The 19,547-nt window shown below is 40.7% G+C and overlaps 1 protein-coding gene across 2 annotated transcripts in view; it reads left to right on the top strand.

Moving 5' to 3' along the window:
• Positions 1 to 19,547, top strand: part of TMCO1 (transmembrane and coiled-coil domains 1) — a 61,994-nt gene that overhangs the window by 23,249 nt on the left and 19,198 nt on the right. Inside the window, exons 6-7 of one of the 2 annotated variants that reach the window (XM_075564346.1) lie at positions 10,822 to 10,966; positions 15,126 to 15,864. In XM_075564346.1, coding sequence (XP_075420461.1) covers positions 10,822 to 10,966; positions 15,126 to 15,149 — 169 coding nt within the window. In that variant the 3' untranslated portion in view covers positions 15,150 to 15,864. Of the gene's footprint in view, positions 1 to 10,821; positions 10,967 to 15,125; positions 15,865 to 19,547 lie in introns of those variants that run through there. The other variant, XM_075564338.1, reaches the window with a different exon arrangement.

The raw sequence follows: 19,547 nt of genomic DNA, 5'->3' as shown, positions 1-19,547 counted from the left end.
CACTGTTGCTCGCTTTAAATATCATATGCATGTAGTCTTATAGGACAGGGTAGAATTGCCTCTGTGAGTTTCTGAAACTGTCACTCTACAAGAGTAGAAAACCTCATCTTTCTCCCAAGGAATGGCTAGTGGTTTTGAACTACTCACCTTGAGGATTGAAGCACCACCATAAGTCAGCACTGACTTGATGGCAGTGAGTTAATTGGTTAGTTATGTGATATTTATATATTTACTTATTTTTATATATTTTTCTCAATCATTTGAGAGTATCCTGATCCTTTCCTGACAATTACTTCAGTATGTATCTCCTAAAAACAAGGACATTCTGCTCTAATATAACTTTATACAGTTATCAAAATCAGGGAAATTTAATTTTGATAGAATACAATTATAACCTTTCCACCATTGTCATGTTGGGGATATTTACATATCAGGAAAGGGATTTGGAATCTGGTAGCCCATTGTTGTTAAATTAATTTGGGCTCTTAGTGACCTCCTAGGAGAGAGTAGAACTGCCTCACAGAGTGTTCAAGGCTCTTGAAGCAGGCTGCCACATCTTTCTCCTTTGGGGTGATTGGTGGTTTTGAACTTCTGACCTTTCGGTTAGCAGCCAGGTGCTGCACTACTGTACCACCAGGACTCCTTTTAGACATTATAAAACCAAACCCATTGCCACTGAGTCAATTTCAATTCATAGACCCCCTGTATAGGGTTTCCGAGATTGTAAATCTTTACAAGGCCAGACCGCCTTGTCTCTCTCTCTCTCTCTCTCTCTGGTGCATTTAAAGTGCTGACCTTGCATTAGCAGCCCAGTGTTTATCCCACAACGCCACCAGTTTCTTTCTTTCTTTTTTTAATAGCCTGTGAAAGAATTTAATGTGTTCCCTCTTTTTTAAGTTGGAGCCCTAGTGGCACAGTGGGTTACGAGTTGGGCTGCTAACCACAAGGTGATGGGTTGAGTCCACCAGTCTGCGTCTGGAAGATTTACAACCTCAGAAATCCAAAGGGACTGTTCTGCTTTGTCCTGTAGGGTCATTATGAGTTAGAATAGACTCAGTGGATGGAGTTGGTTCTTAAGTTGCTTATTAGCATGCTACCTTAAATGAAGGCAGTCCTGTAAAGATGTTTTGATTCTTAAAATAGAATCTTAATTATTATAATTTGGTGTAATGATAAAGGGAGTTACTGTTGTCTAAACTAGCATATAGCAGACCTGAATAATTATGGAACTGCTTTTGATAGCAACTGGGACAATATCCAGACTCCAAAGCTAACCGGAGCCATCCCACACTTTTCAGAATTCCCTTCTCTTCATCCTTCACACCCACTTTCCTTTCTTTTTACCAGACTCTCCTTCATCGTCTAGTCTCCCACTTCCACCTGTAGGGTGTCCTCCTTTCACCTTCTCTAAGTGCTTACTAGTAAGCAGTCAGCCGAGTCGAGGAGTTCATAGAGGGGTGACTCGTGGGTTTGTGCTGTCTACAGTCCGGTTCACTTTGCGCTGAAGTGTCCCTCTTGGCTTTATCCCCAGTTTATTGTACACTTCTGTGTTGCAAGCTTTCTTTATCCTAACACCCGGTGAACACGCTTGGGTTCATCACAATCAGTGTTAGGGTTTTCGCCCTCTGAGGAACCTCTCATGATGTCTTCTTGACCATCCTGTGTTTGCTCACCTCTAAGAAGTCCCAGGCCCTTCAGAGTGTTCCATGTAGTAGTTTATATGTCCCTACGGCTCAGAGTCTGCCGCGTATATTTGTTGCGTGAGTAAAAAGGCTTATAAGTGTTTCATGGATAAGAGTCAGTATAAATCCAGTCTCTAAATTGTGAAGATTAACCAAGTCTTAATTTTTTTGTTTCTCAATCGTCCCTGATACCTGTTGCCCTCAAGCTACTCCTTCTCTGTCCTGCCTACTGAGACGTAGGGCGGAGCTCAAGTGTTAAAGGGACAGCGTACTCGCTTTCTCTATACACCCTGTTTCTTTTCTCTCATTTTTTTATACACCACCGTTTTCATGGCAGCATTATTCACAACAGCACAAAGGTAAAAGCAGTCTAAGTTCTTGTCAACAGAAGACTGGATAAACAATGGTATATACTTCCAGTAGATTATTATGTTACACAAAGAGGAACAGTGAATTTATGAAACATCTCATAAATGGATGAACTTAGAGGACATTATACTAAGTGAAATTAGTCAATCACAAAAGGACAAATATTGAATGAAATCAGTACTGTAAAAAGTTATGGAAGGGTTTTTTTGGTTTTGATTTAAATAATTTTGGGGGGAGTCACACAACTCTTTTTAAATCAATTTATTGGGGCTCATACAACTCTTATCACAGTCCATACATACATCCATTGTGTCAAACACATTTGTACATTTGTTGCCCTCATCATAGAACACATCTTTTTTTTAACCGTTTTATTAGGTGCTTATACAATTCTTATCACAGTCCATACATACATCAGCTGTGTAAAGCATATTTGTACATTCATTGCCCTCATCATTTCTAACAAATCTGCCCTCCACCTAAGCCCCTGGCATCAGCTTCTCATTTTTTCCCCTCCCTACCCGCTCCCTCTCCCTCGTGAACCCTTGATAATTTATAAATTATTATTTATAATAATATAATATATATCGTGCCCTGTCCAACGTCTCCCTTCACCCACTTTTCTCTGTTGTCGGTCCCCCAGGGAGGAGGTCACATGTAGATGTAGATCCTTGTAATCGGTTCCCTAAGTAAGGTTTCACACCCAAAAAATGAATGCAGAAACGGGGAGGGAGCTTTAGAGCTGATTGTGATGAAGTATATTATTATTTTAAGTATTTTTTATTATTTATTGGGAGTTAATACACATATCATTCCATCACGTCAAGCAAAATTGTACAATTGGTACCACAGTTAGTTTCCAAACATTCTTTTTCTTCCTGAACTCCTCCTTGACATCATCTCCCTTGTACATGCTCCCCTTCACCACTCTACCCCAGGCCCACTGAAACCCTTGTTTGACTTGCTGTCTCGCTAGGTTATCAATCCTGAGTGTCACATACCAAAAAACAGAAAAACAATTCACACAACTTCAAGAGGGTGACTTTCTCTGACATAACACACTTGAGATCACCCTAATATGAAGGAACAAAAACTATAGAAAAAGTTGACTACCAGGTCAGGCCTTAGAGGGAGGCATCAACTGACAAAGTGTTCACTGTGCACGTCAGGTTTATGGCTTTGGTCTTCTTGACTCTGCTCTCCAGTGCACTCAGCTTAGTATGGACAACTCTTTTTTAAAGTGGTTAAACTTTGGAAGTGTATATGTGAATTTTATATAAAAAAGCTAGTAAAAGATAAATCAAAGTTGACCAATGGTTACCATGGGTGAAGGAGGAAGAGTTTTTGCCTAGGGGGCATTGAGTTCATGTTCACGGTGATGGAATCACTTGGAAAAGGCTGTCAAGAATGGTTGTGCAACATGAACAGTAGAATCAGTGGTGCTGAATTTACACAGGTAGAAGTTGTGGAATTGGAGAATGTTTTGTTGTGTATATCTTTGCCATAATTAAAAATAGTTACACGAATAACAGTGAGTACAAGGCTAAGAAGTGTTCTAAAATGGATTGTGGTAATGATTGCACATCTCTTCTTGACATGATTGAACTGTTGAATTGTATGACTCTGTGGATGAAGTGTCAATAACACTGTTTAAAAAAAAAAAGGAAGCATTTACACACAGAAAGAAATCCTCTGATGGTTAACAGGGTGGAGGGAGGGTAAATCACTAATTAGAGGGTAGGCATGTAGGAAGTTGGATGTAGGGAAAGATAACATACAGTAGGGGATGTTAGCACAAAATGGGTAGGGATATTGTGGAGACTGCAGTCAATGTCACAAAACAAAATTGCATGAATTGTTGAGTGGAAGACCAATTTACTTTATAAACTTTCACTCAAATCATAATAAAAAATGTAAAAAATAGAAATAAAGGACACTTCTTCAGACTACCAAATAGGCAGTTGCCAGCAGCAAACTGGTGAGTCCACATGATGATTTTTTGACCTGCTGGCTACAAATGTGGGGTTTTCCGACTGTCAGGCCTCCTTTGGGCACCCTCAGTTTTTACTTGCTGACCCCTACCATGCAGTTGGGTTCACTGTGACAACGCACCACACTCAAGAAAGCATTGTCCTTACTGTTTCAGATTTACTATAACAAAGGGTACAAATCAGGGACATCAGAAGGGAAAGAGACACAGACAGGGTCTGGGAGGGTTCCATACGCAGTCTCCGTATTCCAAGAGGACATGACAACCAGGAGCCTCTCGGAGACGTGCTCAGCGTTCCACTGGCATGATCATTGCTCATGCATGATCGATTAAATCGTGCCTCCTGAGTTTTGTTGGAAGCCCTGAGCCCTTGTGGCACTTTCAGTTGATAGGCAGTTAATGGAAAGCTCAGTGGTTCAAACCCACCCTCTACTCTGTGAGAAAGATGAAGCTGTCCCTATAAAGATTTACCACCCCAGAACCCCACTATCATGGCACAATGGGCCAGAATTGGGTTGGTTCTCTTCAGTGTGGAGGTTAGTTGATATCAAACTCCCAGTGGTCTTTTTGGTCTAGCCAGTCCTTGTTAGCACAAATCCACAGTGTGGTTTTGAGGTATTAGATAAAAAAGAGGAGCCTAAAGGACTTAGAGAATTGTGAGGATTATCTCACAGGAGAACCAAGGGGGGTTTGGTTAGGAGATTCATGACCATACAAGTGCACTTCCCTGTCCCTGCCGTGCTATCTGTACTGTTCTAAAGTAAGAGTCCAGTTGGTTCATTTGAAACATGAAGATCTGAGGTCACATCGACTAATTTACAAGATGTCAAACTTCTTTTATGACAGACATTACTAGCAGACCAATTACAATGGAGCCAGAGAGATGTTCAATTATGGGAAGCCTGGAAGCCTTAGTGGTGTAAGGGGCAGTGAACTGAGCAACTTGTCGTGAAGCCAGCAGTTGTAGCCCTCCAGTGACTCCAGTGGAGAGAGGCGAGGCTGTCTACTCCTGTAAAGAGTACAGCCTCGGAAACCACAGCGACACTAGGGTCGCTGTAAATCAGAATTGACTCGATGACAGGGAGTTTTGTAAGTTACAATGCAGCCACACAGAATTCTCAGATTGTAAGGGCCTTAATAATTGATGAAAATGTCTTAGCAACTCTTTTTTTTCCTCTTAGGAACTCTTAAGGTCATAATTTTATTTTAGTCTCTGATCCTCAGGGTCATAATCCAACAGGTTAATAATCCCAGAAATAAATATTGAGCTTAAGTTATTTAGCATTAATCCTCCAGTAATGTTTGGAAAAAGTAATGAATCTTATTGGCAAGTCGGAATTGCTTTGGTAGCATAGTGAGTTATGCTCTGAGCTACTAAACACAAATTCAGCAGTTCAACCCCACCAGCTGCTCTGTCGGTGAAAGATAAGCTGTCGACCCCTGTAAAGATTTAAAGCTTCTGAAACTCAAAAGAGCAGTTCTGCTGTGTTTTCTGGGTCAGAATCAAGCCAGTAGCAGGGAGGTTTGTTTTGTTTTTGAGTTATTGACAAGTAGGTAATGTCAATTAGATTTTGAAAACCATTATTTCTTTAATGATGGGAGAGGCAGTGGACAGAAAGAGAAATCTTGATTTGTGAACTAAGTTGTGAAATATGGAGATGAATCATTTTGGCATAAGTTTGTATAAACAGGAGGGAGTGTTTGTTCACATTTTTTATAAATCATTTTATCAGGGGCTCATACAACTTATCACAATCCATACGTACATCAATTATGTAAAGCACATTTGTACATTCATTACCCTCATCATTCTCAAAACATTTGCTCTTCACTTAAGCCCCTGGCATCAGGTCCTCATTTTTCCCTCCCTCCCCACCCTCCCCTCCCTCATGAACTCTTGATAATTTATAAATTATTATTTTCTCATGTCTTGCTCTGTCCCACGTCTCCCTTCACCCACTTTTCTGTTGTCCATCCCCCAGGGAGGAGGTCACATGTAGATCCTTGAAATCGGTTCCCCCTTTCTAATCCACTCACCCTCTACTCTCCTAGTATCGCCACTCACACCACTGGTCCTGAAGGGATCATCTGCCCTGGATTCCCTGTGTTCACATTTTTTAAGGTGTTGTAAATTCTCTTATACTAAAGTCTCATATTTTTCTAACAGTTAAAACTAGAATTTTATAGTTCTATTTTGAATCTGTAGGTGGTTTAGTTACTAAAGTTAATATATTTGATTAAAATGATATAATCATACAACCCCAAATTATAATAATTGAGTGATTTGGACTCCATTGAGTCAGTAATCATTTTCATTTGCTCTTTTTTTGGGTCTTTTAAATTATTATTATTAGCTGATACTTAATACATATGTCATATCATGTCATATCTCATTTGCTTTTTATCCTTTGGTTTTTCTTACTTCCAGATTTAAAATTTTCTGTAAGTATAGTACATGAATGTAGTTCAACTATTTGATTTTTGTTTATTCACTTTGAAAGGCTGCATGTTTTTGTGCATGTGTGCTTCTAACATAGTGAATCTTGAGAGAAAGTTATTCTATCCAAGTCCTCAAGATGTTTATTGCTATAGAGAAAAATCAATTGACCTACTGTTAAAATACTCTTACATACTGTTCTTAGGGTAGGACCTTTGCAATTGGTAAAAGGTTCATTACAGAGATTTTTATTTTAAAGGAGTAATTCTGTAGCAGGACGCCCCTGCCTCATTCATATTGTACCTGGGTCTTGGGTTCTAGGCTGCAGCCCGCCCCCACATTGCGGAAGCTTTCTTTGTCTTGCATTATGTGGAGACTTGCTTGGGGCTCCATGTGTTCCCTACCAAAGCAGCACTTATCCCTTAGATTTGGGGGTCTTTCCCGATCCCTAACTCTCTGTTCCCTTAATTTGAAACCTTGATTGTTTCCTTCCCTCTCCGTGTTCCTTCCTTTCAGCAAACGTGTTCTTTAGCCTGCGCTACGTTGAATTCTAGGCGCTCACTCACTGCCACACTCATTTGCTGTCACTTCTAGCTCAGAGTGACCTGATAGCACAGGCTGGAAGTGCTCCTGCGGGTTTCCTAGGCGGTAACTCTTTCTGAGAGTAGAAAGCCCATGCTTCTCCCAATTCTAGACATCAAGTTACCTCTGATACTTGCTTTCCACCCCCATCTCATCAGTTAACAGTTGCTGTTCATTCATCCATCCGTCCTCCCAGCTATATGTCACCAGAAGTAGGGTTTTGTTTTTTACCAAGAGAAAGGTTTACTCTGGTCAGACAGGCAGTGCTGGAGAATTTTAGTAGAGGCTTCTAGAAGGAAAGTGATTAAATTATGCAGTTCCATCAATGCAAGATAAAATTACCTTTCAAGTTTTTGTTTGCTCTAATTTTTTTTTCCATTTTTTCAAACAATTTATTAGGGGCTCATACAACTCTTACCACAGTCCATACATATACATACATCAATTGTATAAAGCACATCTGTACATTCTGTGCCCTAATCATTTTCTTTTTTTTCTCCTCTTTTATTTTTTAACATTTTATTAGGGACTCATACAACTCTTATCACAATCCATACATATACATACATCAATTGTATAAAGCACATCCATACATTCCCTGCCCCAATCATTCTCAAAGCATTTGCTCTCCACTTAAGCCCTTTGCATCAGGTCCTCTTTTTTTTTCCCCCTCTCTCCCCTCTCCCCCCTCCCTCATGTGCCCTTGGTAATTTATACATCGTTATTTTGTCATATCTTGCCCTATCCGGAGTCTCCCCTCCCCCCCTACTCTGCTGTCCCTCTCCCAGGGAAGAGGTCACATGTGGATCCTTGTAATCAGTTCCCCCTTTCCAACCCACTCACTCTCCACTCTCCCAGCATCGCCCCCACACCCTTGGTCCTGAAGGTATCATCCACCCTGGATTCCCTGTGTCTCCATCCCTCATATGTACCAGTGTACAGCCTCTGCCCTATCCAGCCCTGCAAGGTAGAATTCGGATCCTGGTAGTTGAGGGGAGGAAGCATCCAGGATCTGGGGGAAAGCTGTGTTCTTCATCGGTACTACCTCGCACCCTAATTAACCCATCTCCTCTCCTAAACCCCTCTATGAGGTGATCTCCATTGGCCGACACTTGGGCCTTGGGTTTCCACTCTGCACTTCCCCCTTCATTCAATATCGTATATATATATATATATATGTATATATATATATATACACACACACACATATATACATACACATATATGCACACACATACACACACATATACATACACACACATATATCTTTTTTTTTTTTTGCATGATGCCTTTATACCTGGTCCCTTGGCACCTCATGATCGCACTGGCCGGTGTGCTTCTTCCATATGGGCTTTTTTGCTTCTGAGCTAGATGGCCGCTTGTTCACCTTCAAGCCTTTAAGACCCCAGACACTATCTCTTTTGATAGCCGGGCACCATCAGCTTTCTTCACCACATTTGTTTATGCACCCATTTGTCTTCAGCGATCCTATCATGGAGGTGTGCAGTCAATGATATGACTTTTTGTTCTTTGATGCCTGGTAACTGTTCCCTTCAGGACCACCCGATCACACAGGCTGGTTTGTTCTTCCATGTGGACTTCTGAGCTAGATGGCCACTTATTTATCTTCAAGCCTTTAAGACCCCAGTCACTATCTCTTTTGATAGCCGGGCACCATCAGCTTTCTTCACCACATTTACTTGTTCACCCACTTTGGCTCCAGCCGTTGTGTTGGGAGAGTGAGCATCATAGAGTTCCAATTTAATAAAAGAAAGTATTCATGCATTGAGGGAGTGTTTGAGTAGAGGCCCAAGGTCCTTCCGCCACCTTAATACTTAAACTATAAATATAAACACATAGGTCTATTTCCCCATCCTCCTATATATATTTGCATGTACATGTCTTTGTCTAGACCTCCATAAATGCCCTTTGACTCCTAGCTCTTTCCTCCATCTCCCTTGACTTTCCTCCTGTCCCACTACCATGCTCCGTTCCCACCTGGGCTAGAGTATACCTCTTCTCTAAGCAACCTTACCCTTGGTCTTTTCCCAACAGTTCTGCCACTCCCCACTCTCTACCATTTTGGGTCCCATGTTTTTCCCTTGTCCCTGTGTTTGTTAACACCACTTCCTTACCCCCCCATCCCCCCTCCCCAAGTCCCCCCGGAACTGTCGGTCCCGTTGTTTTTCCTCCAGATAGTTCATCCAGCCTGTCCTATTCAGACAGACCTGTGGAGACAATAACATGCACGAAAACAAGACAGAGGAAAACCAAGCAACAGTATACAACTAGACAATAAAACAACAAAAACAAACCACTGACAAAGAACAGAACAAAACAGTTCACAAGAGAAAAGCTTGTAGTTAGTTCAGGGATCGTTTGCTGGCCCTTAGGAGCGTTTTCCAGTCCAGTCTGTTGGGGCACCACGCAATGGCCCCAAAGTCCACTTTCAGCATTCCCTGGGGACCTTGCCACTCCATTCCCTTGCTGTTCCGCTGCACTCCCCCAGTGCTTTGCCTCGGTGTGGTGGGATCAGGTCAGGTGCAATTCCCACACTGTGTCTCCGGTGCTGTTCCCTGTATCGCCCTTAGTCACTGAGGGGCATCATGTCACATAGTGGGGCCAGCCATGTTGTTCTCTCTGCTCTACTCAGGAACATCATCCTCACGGCCTGGTGGGCCAGGATGTGTTCCACTCTCTCCTCCTCCCCCTTCATCTGCTCCCGTGTGCTCTGATCAGATATGTCCATCTCCCGGAGCTGCAGAGTCAATGTCGTCCTTTGGAACAAATTCTTTTGGGGGGAGGGGCAGGAATCCACTTAATTTTTGGTGCTGGGGCCAGCCTCCCAGACCTCTCCACTGGTTCCCTACTCCACGCCAGGATATTGCATTCACCACCTTGCGGCACTGGGTTGAAGTCTGGTCCCACTTTCCCTGTGGAGCTATAAACAATACCCTCCCCTTCGGTGGGTTAGTGCCCCATGCCCCCACTCCCCTTTCTTCCTATAATCATCCTTTTGGAGGTTAAAACTGTTTTTACAATAATTGTAAAGTGTTCTTTATCTTTTTCCCTCTCATTCTATCATGAATACCTGGTGGGGCTTCCCAGAGACTTTATCATGTGTGACATTGTAACAGACTGACGCCAAAGCAGCTCGGAGAATTCAGCTGTTTTCTATCAAACGTTAAAGAGCTGTGAACTCTAGAGACTTTGCTCACAGCCAATATACTTGGTCTGCTGAGCAGGTAATAGTAATGAGATCACTGAGCAAACTTTACTCTTGGTCGCTTGATTGGTTTGCCTTACATTTTCTTACAAAAAGTATGATTGTGTAATTAAAAGGTTGTGTTGGTGGCAAAAAATAAGTAAATAAAAATAAAGAGCTATGCAAAACCATGCCTTTCTTCTTGCTACTTAAAAAATAAATTAGTATTTTAACATTTCATAGTTTTAATTTCAAATATGCTAAAGATTGATAAACTCATATAAAGAAAAGCCTTTCAGGGCCCCTGGTAATATTTAGAATGTAAATGTGTTCTGATACCAAAAAAACCCAAGAACTACCAGTTTATAAAAAGATTGATGGGAATAACTAGGCCTTTCCTTTTACTTTAGATCTCTTTATAGCATTTTACCTTTTTTTCTTTTTTTTCTTCTGAGATCAAGAGGTTTAAGCTCTATTTTGGGCCCAGATTCTACTGTGGAAGTAAGAAGTCTGTCAATCTTCCAAAAATAACAATGATTTGTTTTTTCCTTTTCAGATTTGATGGTCGGGTGGTGGCCAAGCTCCCCTTTACCCCCCTTTCCTACATCCAAGGACTGTCTCATCGGAACCTGCTGGGGGACGACACCACAGACTGTTCCTTCATCTTCCTCTATATTCTCTGTACCATGTCCATTAGACAGGTGAGTGGCCACATCGACACTAGTCAGTGTTGGCTGTTTTTCCCTCCTCTCAAACCCTACAGGGGCGTTTACTTCTGTAATTCTGGAGACGTTTGTCTGCTGCCACAGGACCTTTCAGTTACTTGTTTTAGAATTTCGGTGCATCGTTAGAAAGTCACTTTATTTATTTATTTATTTATTTCTTTAGAAAGCATTTTATTAGGGGCTCATACAACTCTTATCACAATCCATACATATACATACATCAATTGTATAAAGCACATCCGCACATTCCTTGCCCAATCATTCTCAAAGCATTTGCTCTCCACTTAAGCCCTCTGCATCAGGTCCTCTTTTTTTTTTCCCCCTCCCTCCCCGCTCCCCCCTCCCCCAGAAAGTTGTTTTAAATGCAGGGAGGTGTACACAGCTGACCCTTAGGAATGGGAAACAGTACTGCAACCAGCGGTGGTGCCTGCATCCCTTTCTTAGAACTCTCAGGTTCCTTCTTCACCGCGGCTAGGTAAAGCTACAAAGTGCAGAGGAGGTTTGTCCTCCCAGGATCGTTTCTGCTTTCTTGTAGACCAGTTCATTTTGGCAGCTCAGGGCATAAGTAAGTGCGATAAGTTGCTGAGTTAAAATTGTTCACAGCTGAGAGAAAGTCAAGGCTATAGAATTTACAGAAGGCCCACATGATGGTGTGGCAGGCACAGTGAAAAGAGTGTGTGCCGAGAGAAGAGAGAGGGTTGTGAGAAGCTATTGAAAAAGTAGATAATGTTCAATTAGTGGGGAAAGGCGCAGGGAACAAGTGACTTGTGAGGTGGGATGTTTAAAAGAAAAGGGGTTAATTAATGTGTCTGGTTCCAAGAACTCTTTATATTTCAGGGCATATTATTGCGTTCCTGAAATAATTGCCAGTCAATAATCACTGCATTGAGGATCTTGGCACTTGCCATTAATATAAACATGATTTGTTCAATATTTGTTGCATAAGTGATTCTTTCAGAGCTGTATTATTTTTTCCCTTTCTGAGTATTGTCTATGACAGCAGATTCTTGGTTGACTCGGTTTTTGAAAATCAGTAGGAATTAGAATTATGGTTTGAAACTTACAAAGATCTTTAAACTCATCCTGCACGATACTCTTTCCACTGTATTGCTCATCAATACCCACACAGAGTTTTCTAGCCATCCTGACTTGCCTGTTTCCATGTTGCCAATCAAAGTCAAACACACTGTCAACGAGTAGATTTCACCTCATCACAACCCTATACGGCAGAGTAGAACTCTGTCCTCTTTGGTTTCCGGGCCTACAACTCTTCGGGAGCAGAAAGCCTCATCTTTCTCCTGTGAAGCAGCAGGTGGTTTCAAACTGCTGGTCTTGGGGTTGACAGCGCAACACACAATTGACTGCACACCCAGGCTCCATTCCACATTACACTCACCCAAGATGTAAGTTTCGTTTATGTATTCCTTCTGATTGTCTAATGCAGTTACAGTAAAGGGCTTTCTGGAATCATTTTCTAGCACTATGGCATGTGAAGCATAGACTTAAAAAGGTCATCACTGGATGCAGAAACACCAGTTAGGAGACTATTAGAGGTCTAGGCAACCTCCGCCACAGTGCCCCCCACCCAAAAAAACACAACCCGTTATGTTTTAGACTGTAACTGGTGAGAGAGGTGAAGAACAACGAAGCACACAGAGGGGATCACCAGGAGCACTGGGTGCGTGGGTTAGTGTGCAGGAGAGGGGAGAGACTATGGTGATTCCCAAGTGTCTAGCAGGCTGAGAAGAGAAGAACAAAGAGTGTCTTTGTATTTGCTGTGTATTTGTGGCTCAAATAAGTAGTTTTGTTCAACAAGAAGTTATAGTCAGATGTAGTTGAGGTGTGTTCTACCCACAGACGTTTTGAAAATGTATGGCATCGAGCAGCATTTTGGGTTATCCAAAATACAAGCAAGAACAACACCCCATCTCTGGTTTAAGAGGTCGATGATGACTATCGAATGTTTCTCTTCAATTTGATTGTTTACATTGGAAATTTGAAAATTGTGGCCTGAATAGAAACACTACAAAGCACAATGATGTGTGTGTACATTGCACTGTCAGCCTACAGTCACGTGCAGATTTCACTACTTTATTTGCGGGAGCTCAATATGGTCATTTCAGATGCACCATTTACCTTGTTCCGTGGGTGTTACTACCTCGAAGTCACCGTCCAAAACTGAAGTTTAAAAAGCAAAACAAAACACCTAAAATCGATAGAGTTTTGAAAAGGAAATGGAGATTATAGATTTGTTTTAGAGCAGTTCTCAATCCGATCTTCCCTTTCAGTCTCTGAAAATATGATAAGGTGTATGCCCCTCAAGAATGCAATGGGTATTTTTAGAGGGTAAGCCCACTTCTATAAAAGTTCATGTACTCGGGGTAAAGTACATGTCCAAGAGGAACTTGAGTGTGACCTTATTTGGATATAGGGTTTTTGCAGATGGAATATAAATAAAATAATGTCATACTGGATTAGGGTGGGCATGAAATACTATATGAGTAGTATCCTAATAAAAAGGGGAAACTTTGACACATGCATTCATGTGGAGGACAGCCTGTGGGGATGGATTGCCAGCAAGCACCAGAAGCTAGGAAGAGTCAAGGAAGGATTCTTTCCCAGCCTGCTGACCCCTTGATTTCAGGCTTCTGGCCTCCAGAACTGGAAGAGCATAGAGGTCCATTGTCTTAAGCCAGCTAATTCATAGTTATTTGTTATAGGGGCCACAAGGAAACTAATACTGTCTAGATCCTCGTGACTATTTGAGGCCTTGTGTAACCTGCAACCTCAGTATTCAACATGCTGTTGGAGTTGTCATGCGAAAATAGCCACAGACAATATGTAAACAGTAAGCACAGCTTTGAAACTTTATTTATCAAAAGCAGCCTTGAGCCAGATTTGGTCTGTGGACTGGGTGGGTTCCCCTGCTACATGCTATTGAGTTGAAATAGAAGAACCTACAGCCTTCTTTTCTTTTTCTTTTTTTAATCGTTTTATTAGGGGCTCATTCAACTCTTAGCACAATCCATACATACATCAATTGTGTAATGCACATTTGTATATTCATTGCCCTCATCATTCTCAAAACATTTGCTCCCCACATAAGTCCCTGGCATCAGCTCATCATTTGTTCCCCTCCCCGCACCCGCTTCCCTTTTGAACCCCTGATATTATTTAGTCATATCTTGCTCTGTCCGACGTCTCCTTTTACCCACTTTTCTGTTTTCCGTCCCCCAGGGAGGAGGTCACATGTAGATCCTTGTAATCGGTTCCCTCTTTCAAACCGACCCTCCTTCTACCCTCCCAGTATCGCCCCTCACACCACTGGTCCTGAAGGGATCATCCACCCTGGATTCCCTGTGTTTCTAGTTCCCATCTGTGCCAGTGTACTTCCTCTGGTCTAGCCAGACTTGCAAGGTAGAATTGGGATCATGATAGTTGGGTGGGGTGGGGGGTGGGGGCGAGAAAGCATTTAGGAACTAGAGGAAAGTTGTATTTTTCATCGTTGCTACATCGCACCCTTACTGGCTCATCTCCTCCCTGAGACCCTTCCATAAGGGGATCTCCAGTTACAGCCTTATTTTCAATGCTTGTTGAATACAAAAAAAACAGGAAAGGAGAGGGCAGTAAAAAACAGCACAATTCAGTGTTTGCTTTCAGCCAGAGGAAATCAAGTTTTTTTTTCTTCTAATTTCTAGTGTTGTGCACTGATACTACTGCAGGGAAAGTCTGTAAGGCTCTAAGATTGCACAGCTATTGTAAAACAGTTATGGTGAAGGGTTTATTCTTTTGGCATACAGATAAAGATCAAGATTTGACTCCAGACTTGTTAGGCCAGCCTGACTGACATCTTGGGCAGCTAATTTTATTGCATATATTCTAAATAAGATTTTCAGATTCTTAGAAATTTCACTCATATCTGTCTTTGCAGCTTTTATTTAACTAGCTGCCAATGGTTTCTGTAGGTGTGACTAATGGCCAGCTTATATATCCTATAAAGAATAATGAACAGATACTAGCATGTGAAATATTGCTATGGAATATGTACTTTATGTAAACAAAAATGCTTGTTAGTCAACTGCTACCTCCATGTTTTGTTGATTTTTATTACTGTGTTTGTTTCCTTGCTTTTTAGGATCTTGGACTATTAGGAAATTAGCTATTGCTGGGAAGCACTTATCTAAAGGGAGCTGTTGGAAACTCAGGGTAGCTTGTGTTACGATTTCGCCATTAAACCATTCTTAGACAAAGAGTACATTTTAAAAAGACCACTTGGCCTCGCACACTCACTGCAGCATGAAGAAGAAAGAGAATATAAATCGTTTGGCTGCTGTTGTTCCAGGTTGTACAAGGAGAATGAATGATGGGAGGCCAGGACAAAATGACTGACGCAAGCTTCCATACTGATTGGTCATAGCTACCTTACATTACTGGGATTTTTATTTATTTTTGTGTGAGAGTTATTTTCATCCTGTCTTCTTCCCCTTTCCCCTCCAGTTCTGTTAAAGGAAGTAGTTAATAATTGTTTTTAAATACCTGGAAGTAGCTATGTATAGTAAGCACTTGAAAAGCATACGTTAAAACAAACAGTAAATCCAAATACCAAAATACTTGCTGAGCTGGGTTTTCCCTCCTCTGCTCCCTCCCCCCGCCCAAGAGCAATGTAAGACAGACAGTGTATGTCTCCTCATCCGCACCATTAGAAAGTTTTACACTTGAACACATAAGAGTTTATATCTCGTTGCTGGGTTTTATCTCAAGAACTGTGTATGTTTCCTTCTTTTCCTATTTGTATTCTTCTCCTACTTTTCTGTTGGCCTTTTTCTATTTCTTTCTAGCCTTTTAAATATTTAGGGAGGTGAGCTATTTCTAATTTGTTATTTATTTACTTAGGATTTTTGCATATAAAATTTTGTGTGCTCTCATACACACATACCCCTCGTGTGATTAAATTTTTCAGTCTTACTGCTTTGGCTTTGGGTCTTCTGCATTCCAAACTTATAAAGAAATTAATATTTTCTTTGAATACTTTTGTAGTTTAATTTTTAAAATCATTTTATTAGGGGCTCATACAACTCTTAGCACAGTACAAACATACATCAATTGTGTAAAGCACATCCATACATTCATTGCCCTCATCATTCCAAAAACATTTGCTCTCCACTTAAACCCCTGGCATTAGGTCCTCATTTTTTGCCCTCCCTTCCCGCACCCCCCTCCCTCATGAACCCTTGATAAGTTATAAATGATTATTTTGTCATATCTTGTAGTTTAATTTTTGTACATTTAAATCAGAATCTATGTTGGATTTATTCTGATATACCTCATATACTCTTTCTTTGCTCAATTGCATTTTGAAAAATCTTTTGTGATTAATACAGAGGAAAATCATCAGATTCACTTGAGACTAAAAGTTACCCACCCTGTTTTCAAAGACTTAAAAAGCTAGATAGTCAAAATACTGCAGTGAGTGAAATGGATTTGGTTGAATCTACTGTGAATACCCTGATACTTTCCGTGGAATTGTGTTTTCCTTGATCTTGCCTGATGTCATATGGTGACCCTTGCCCTTATGCAACCTCTATTTCTTTTGAAATACAAAGATTAGCTTTCTAATTTGCAAGAAAAGCTCTACTTTCTAAATATTTGTTTTCTTTTTTAATATCTTAATCAAATATGAGGGAGAAGTATATTTAAATTTATTTCTATTGTACTAATGATTTAGAATAGCTACAGTTTAAGCAAAGGTTAGACTTTAAACTTAAATAAATTAATTTTTGTGAATCTTCTTTTCCTTTATTATGGCCCCCCTTGTGCATGCATGTGCTTACATTTCTAAGAAATTATGAAATTATTTTACAAAATGACGACACCATTTTATGTTCCCACCAGCAAAATTATACAAAGGTTCCAGTTTCTGTATATTTTTAAAAGCACTTGGTATGGTCTATCTTTTTCTTACAGCCATTCTAGTGGTTGATTGTTCTAAGGAGTTCATAAGTCCCTGGTGTTACCGCATTGCTCACTGTATAGACCTGCTGGGCTATTCTTGGCTAAAGTTGGGGTTAGGAAGAATATATGACTCACCGTTGACTCAAGAGCTCTAAGAAAAATCAGAAGTAATACTACACTAGTCATACAAAAATAGAAGACACTTTCATGACTCCCAAATGTTAAAACAATGGGGATTAAGGGGAAATTCATTTTAAAGTTGAGGAAATGTAGTAGGTTTGAATCTTGTTGCTACATACTGACTACGTGTCTTTGGGAAAATCATACAACCTTTCTAAATTTCAGTTTTTATAAAGGTGAGATGGGATTCAGTATACAGCCTCACTGTGTTATGACAGTCATGACAATGATACGGAAATGTTAGTGGTTGTTTTTAAAGTACATTTAAAAAGTTAATTTCCTTTCACATCCTCTTGGAGTCTTTTTTAAATGAGTATTTGTTCCCTGACCCAAGATAGAACCATTTCTTTTTACAGATTGAAATACAGTGATAAGTCATATGACCTTAAAATAAATATAATTACTCTTTCTCGTTTTATCTTTCTCCATAACTTTTGTTTACTTCCTTAATATTTAGTAATTTGCTACCTGACCTTCACGTCACAGCTGTTTCCTTTGTGTAGATTAATAACACGGAAATGGTAGTTTGCCAACTTCTTCTACCAGAGGTGTTAAGTTAGTCCAGAGTAGTAATGGAATTCAAGAATAAAAAGGCATTTCTTTCATTCCTAAGGGACTTGATTTTTTGGCATTATTATGAGTCAGTAGTGAATTCAGTATAGTGATCTCTATAGAAATTGCTTTAAATCCAAGTTAACATACCTGGTAAACAGATAAAGGGTATTCTACAAAGGGAAAACTGATCTATTACCATACATTCATATTCATATAAAAGCTATGTATACAACTTTGTTGCACAGAGAGTGAAAATAATATTAGTGCTTCCTGAAGAAAAGTGGATGAAAAACTTTTAGAACTTTTTTGGTACATCTTTTTTTTTTTTATTGTGATGAGTTAGTTGTATGAGCACCCAATAAAATAATTTTTTTAATGGTGTGAGGAACTTCTCTTTGCGCCTTCAAACGCCTTAGCTAACTTATCCTACAACCCTGGACATTTATCTTGTCTAATATCTAAAAAATGTGTGTGTACTCCACCCCCCCCACCAAAGTCTTGCATTCCCGACTGTTCTGAGAGTTTTGCCATTTCGATTCGGTCAGTCATCTCTGCTGTATGACAGAGAAAGCAGGATGGGGCTGAAATCTAATGGGCCACATATCATTGTGCCAGGAGTTCTGTGCTACCAGGACTCCTTGCAGAGAGTAAGAATTCCTCCTTGGTACCACATCTTAATATATCACTTTCTGTATGTTTGATTATAATCTGAACAAAGTGTGAAGGGGAATTTGATATTATCTTCTGCAGGAGGTGTATGGACCCAGGACAATGATAAAATAGGTGCATTTATTCTTTTTCAAAAGTTTGGCTTTCCTAGGGTAACAAATTTCCATATCCCATTTGTATGCACAAAATATCTCATAATTATGTTGGTGTCAGCATGTCTCAAAGTCCTCCAAATGATAGATACCAGATACTTGCTATCTCCTCAGTCTCGTTAATTTATATCATTTAGAAATTTAGCCCTTAATTACTGTTAGTATCATTTCTCTACAATTACATTCATTTGTGGTATGTTTTGAAATCAATTAGAGCACATGGTACAGACAGTGATCTTCACATTGAGAACAGGTTATTTGGGCATCATCATAACCTGATCTCCTTGTGAAGTGTTTCAGTGCCCGGGTTTGTCATTTTAATGTTCCTTGTCTGTGGTAACTGGATGATTTTATGTCACTTAGTGTCGTGGTTACATGTGGGTCTGCAATCTGAAAGGTCAGCAGTTTGAAACCCCAGGCCCTCCATCGGAGAAAGATGAGCAGATTCCCTCAAAATGGTACAGTCTGGGAGAAAGATGGGGCTTTCGACGCCTGCCCAAAGTGGAAACATTCACATTTCAGACACAGGGGCAGTTCTACGGGGTTGCTCTGAGTTGGCATCACCTGGGTGACAGTGAGTTTCGAGTGAGACAGTCATGGCCAGGGGTGGAGTTAAAACTGTCAATTCAATGATAGCTTGGTGACATCTCCTTGGGTGTGTGGTGTTTTGTGTGAGAGCAAGAGACTCTAAGAACTGCCTGCCTCCCTGCCCCTCCACCTTCCTGTCTATTAGCACTCTGCCTGCCTTAAGAGGTGGGCCCATGTGGGCTGCCCATCCCTGAGAGCTGCCGGCACCCTGCCAGGTTTTCACCAACCTTGGATCCACTCAGCTCTGCCTCTGTATCACCTTTCTGTGACATCACTTGCAACTACATGAGTCTGAAGAGGGACTTATGACTAACATCAGACTTAAAGGACTTGAGCTGGACTGGGCTGAGATGTCTTCTTAATATATGATTACATCTTGAGTAAAACACCCTTACACATCGATGAATGTCACTGGATTGTTCCTGTAAACACATTGTCATTGCTAAGGATTCTTGAGTCCA

This window comes from Tenrec ecaudatus, chromosome 1 (assembly GCF_050624435.1).
Source record: "Tenrec ecaudatus isolate mTenEca1 chromosome 1, mTenEca1.hap1, whole genome shotgun sequence".
In the NCBI taxonomy this organism is placed as follows: Eukaryota; Metazoa; Chordata; class Mammalia; order Afrosoricida; family Tenrecidae; genus Tenrec; species Tenrec ecaudatus.
The sequence above is the reverse complement of the archived record's forward strand: the minus strand, read 5'-3'. Positions and strand labels throughout refer to the sequence as shown.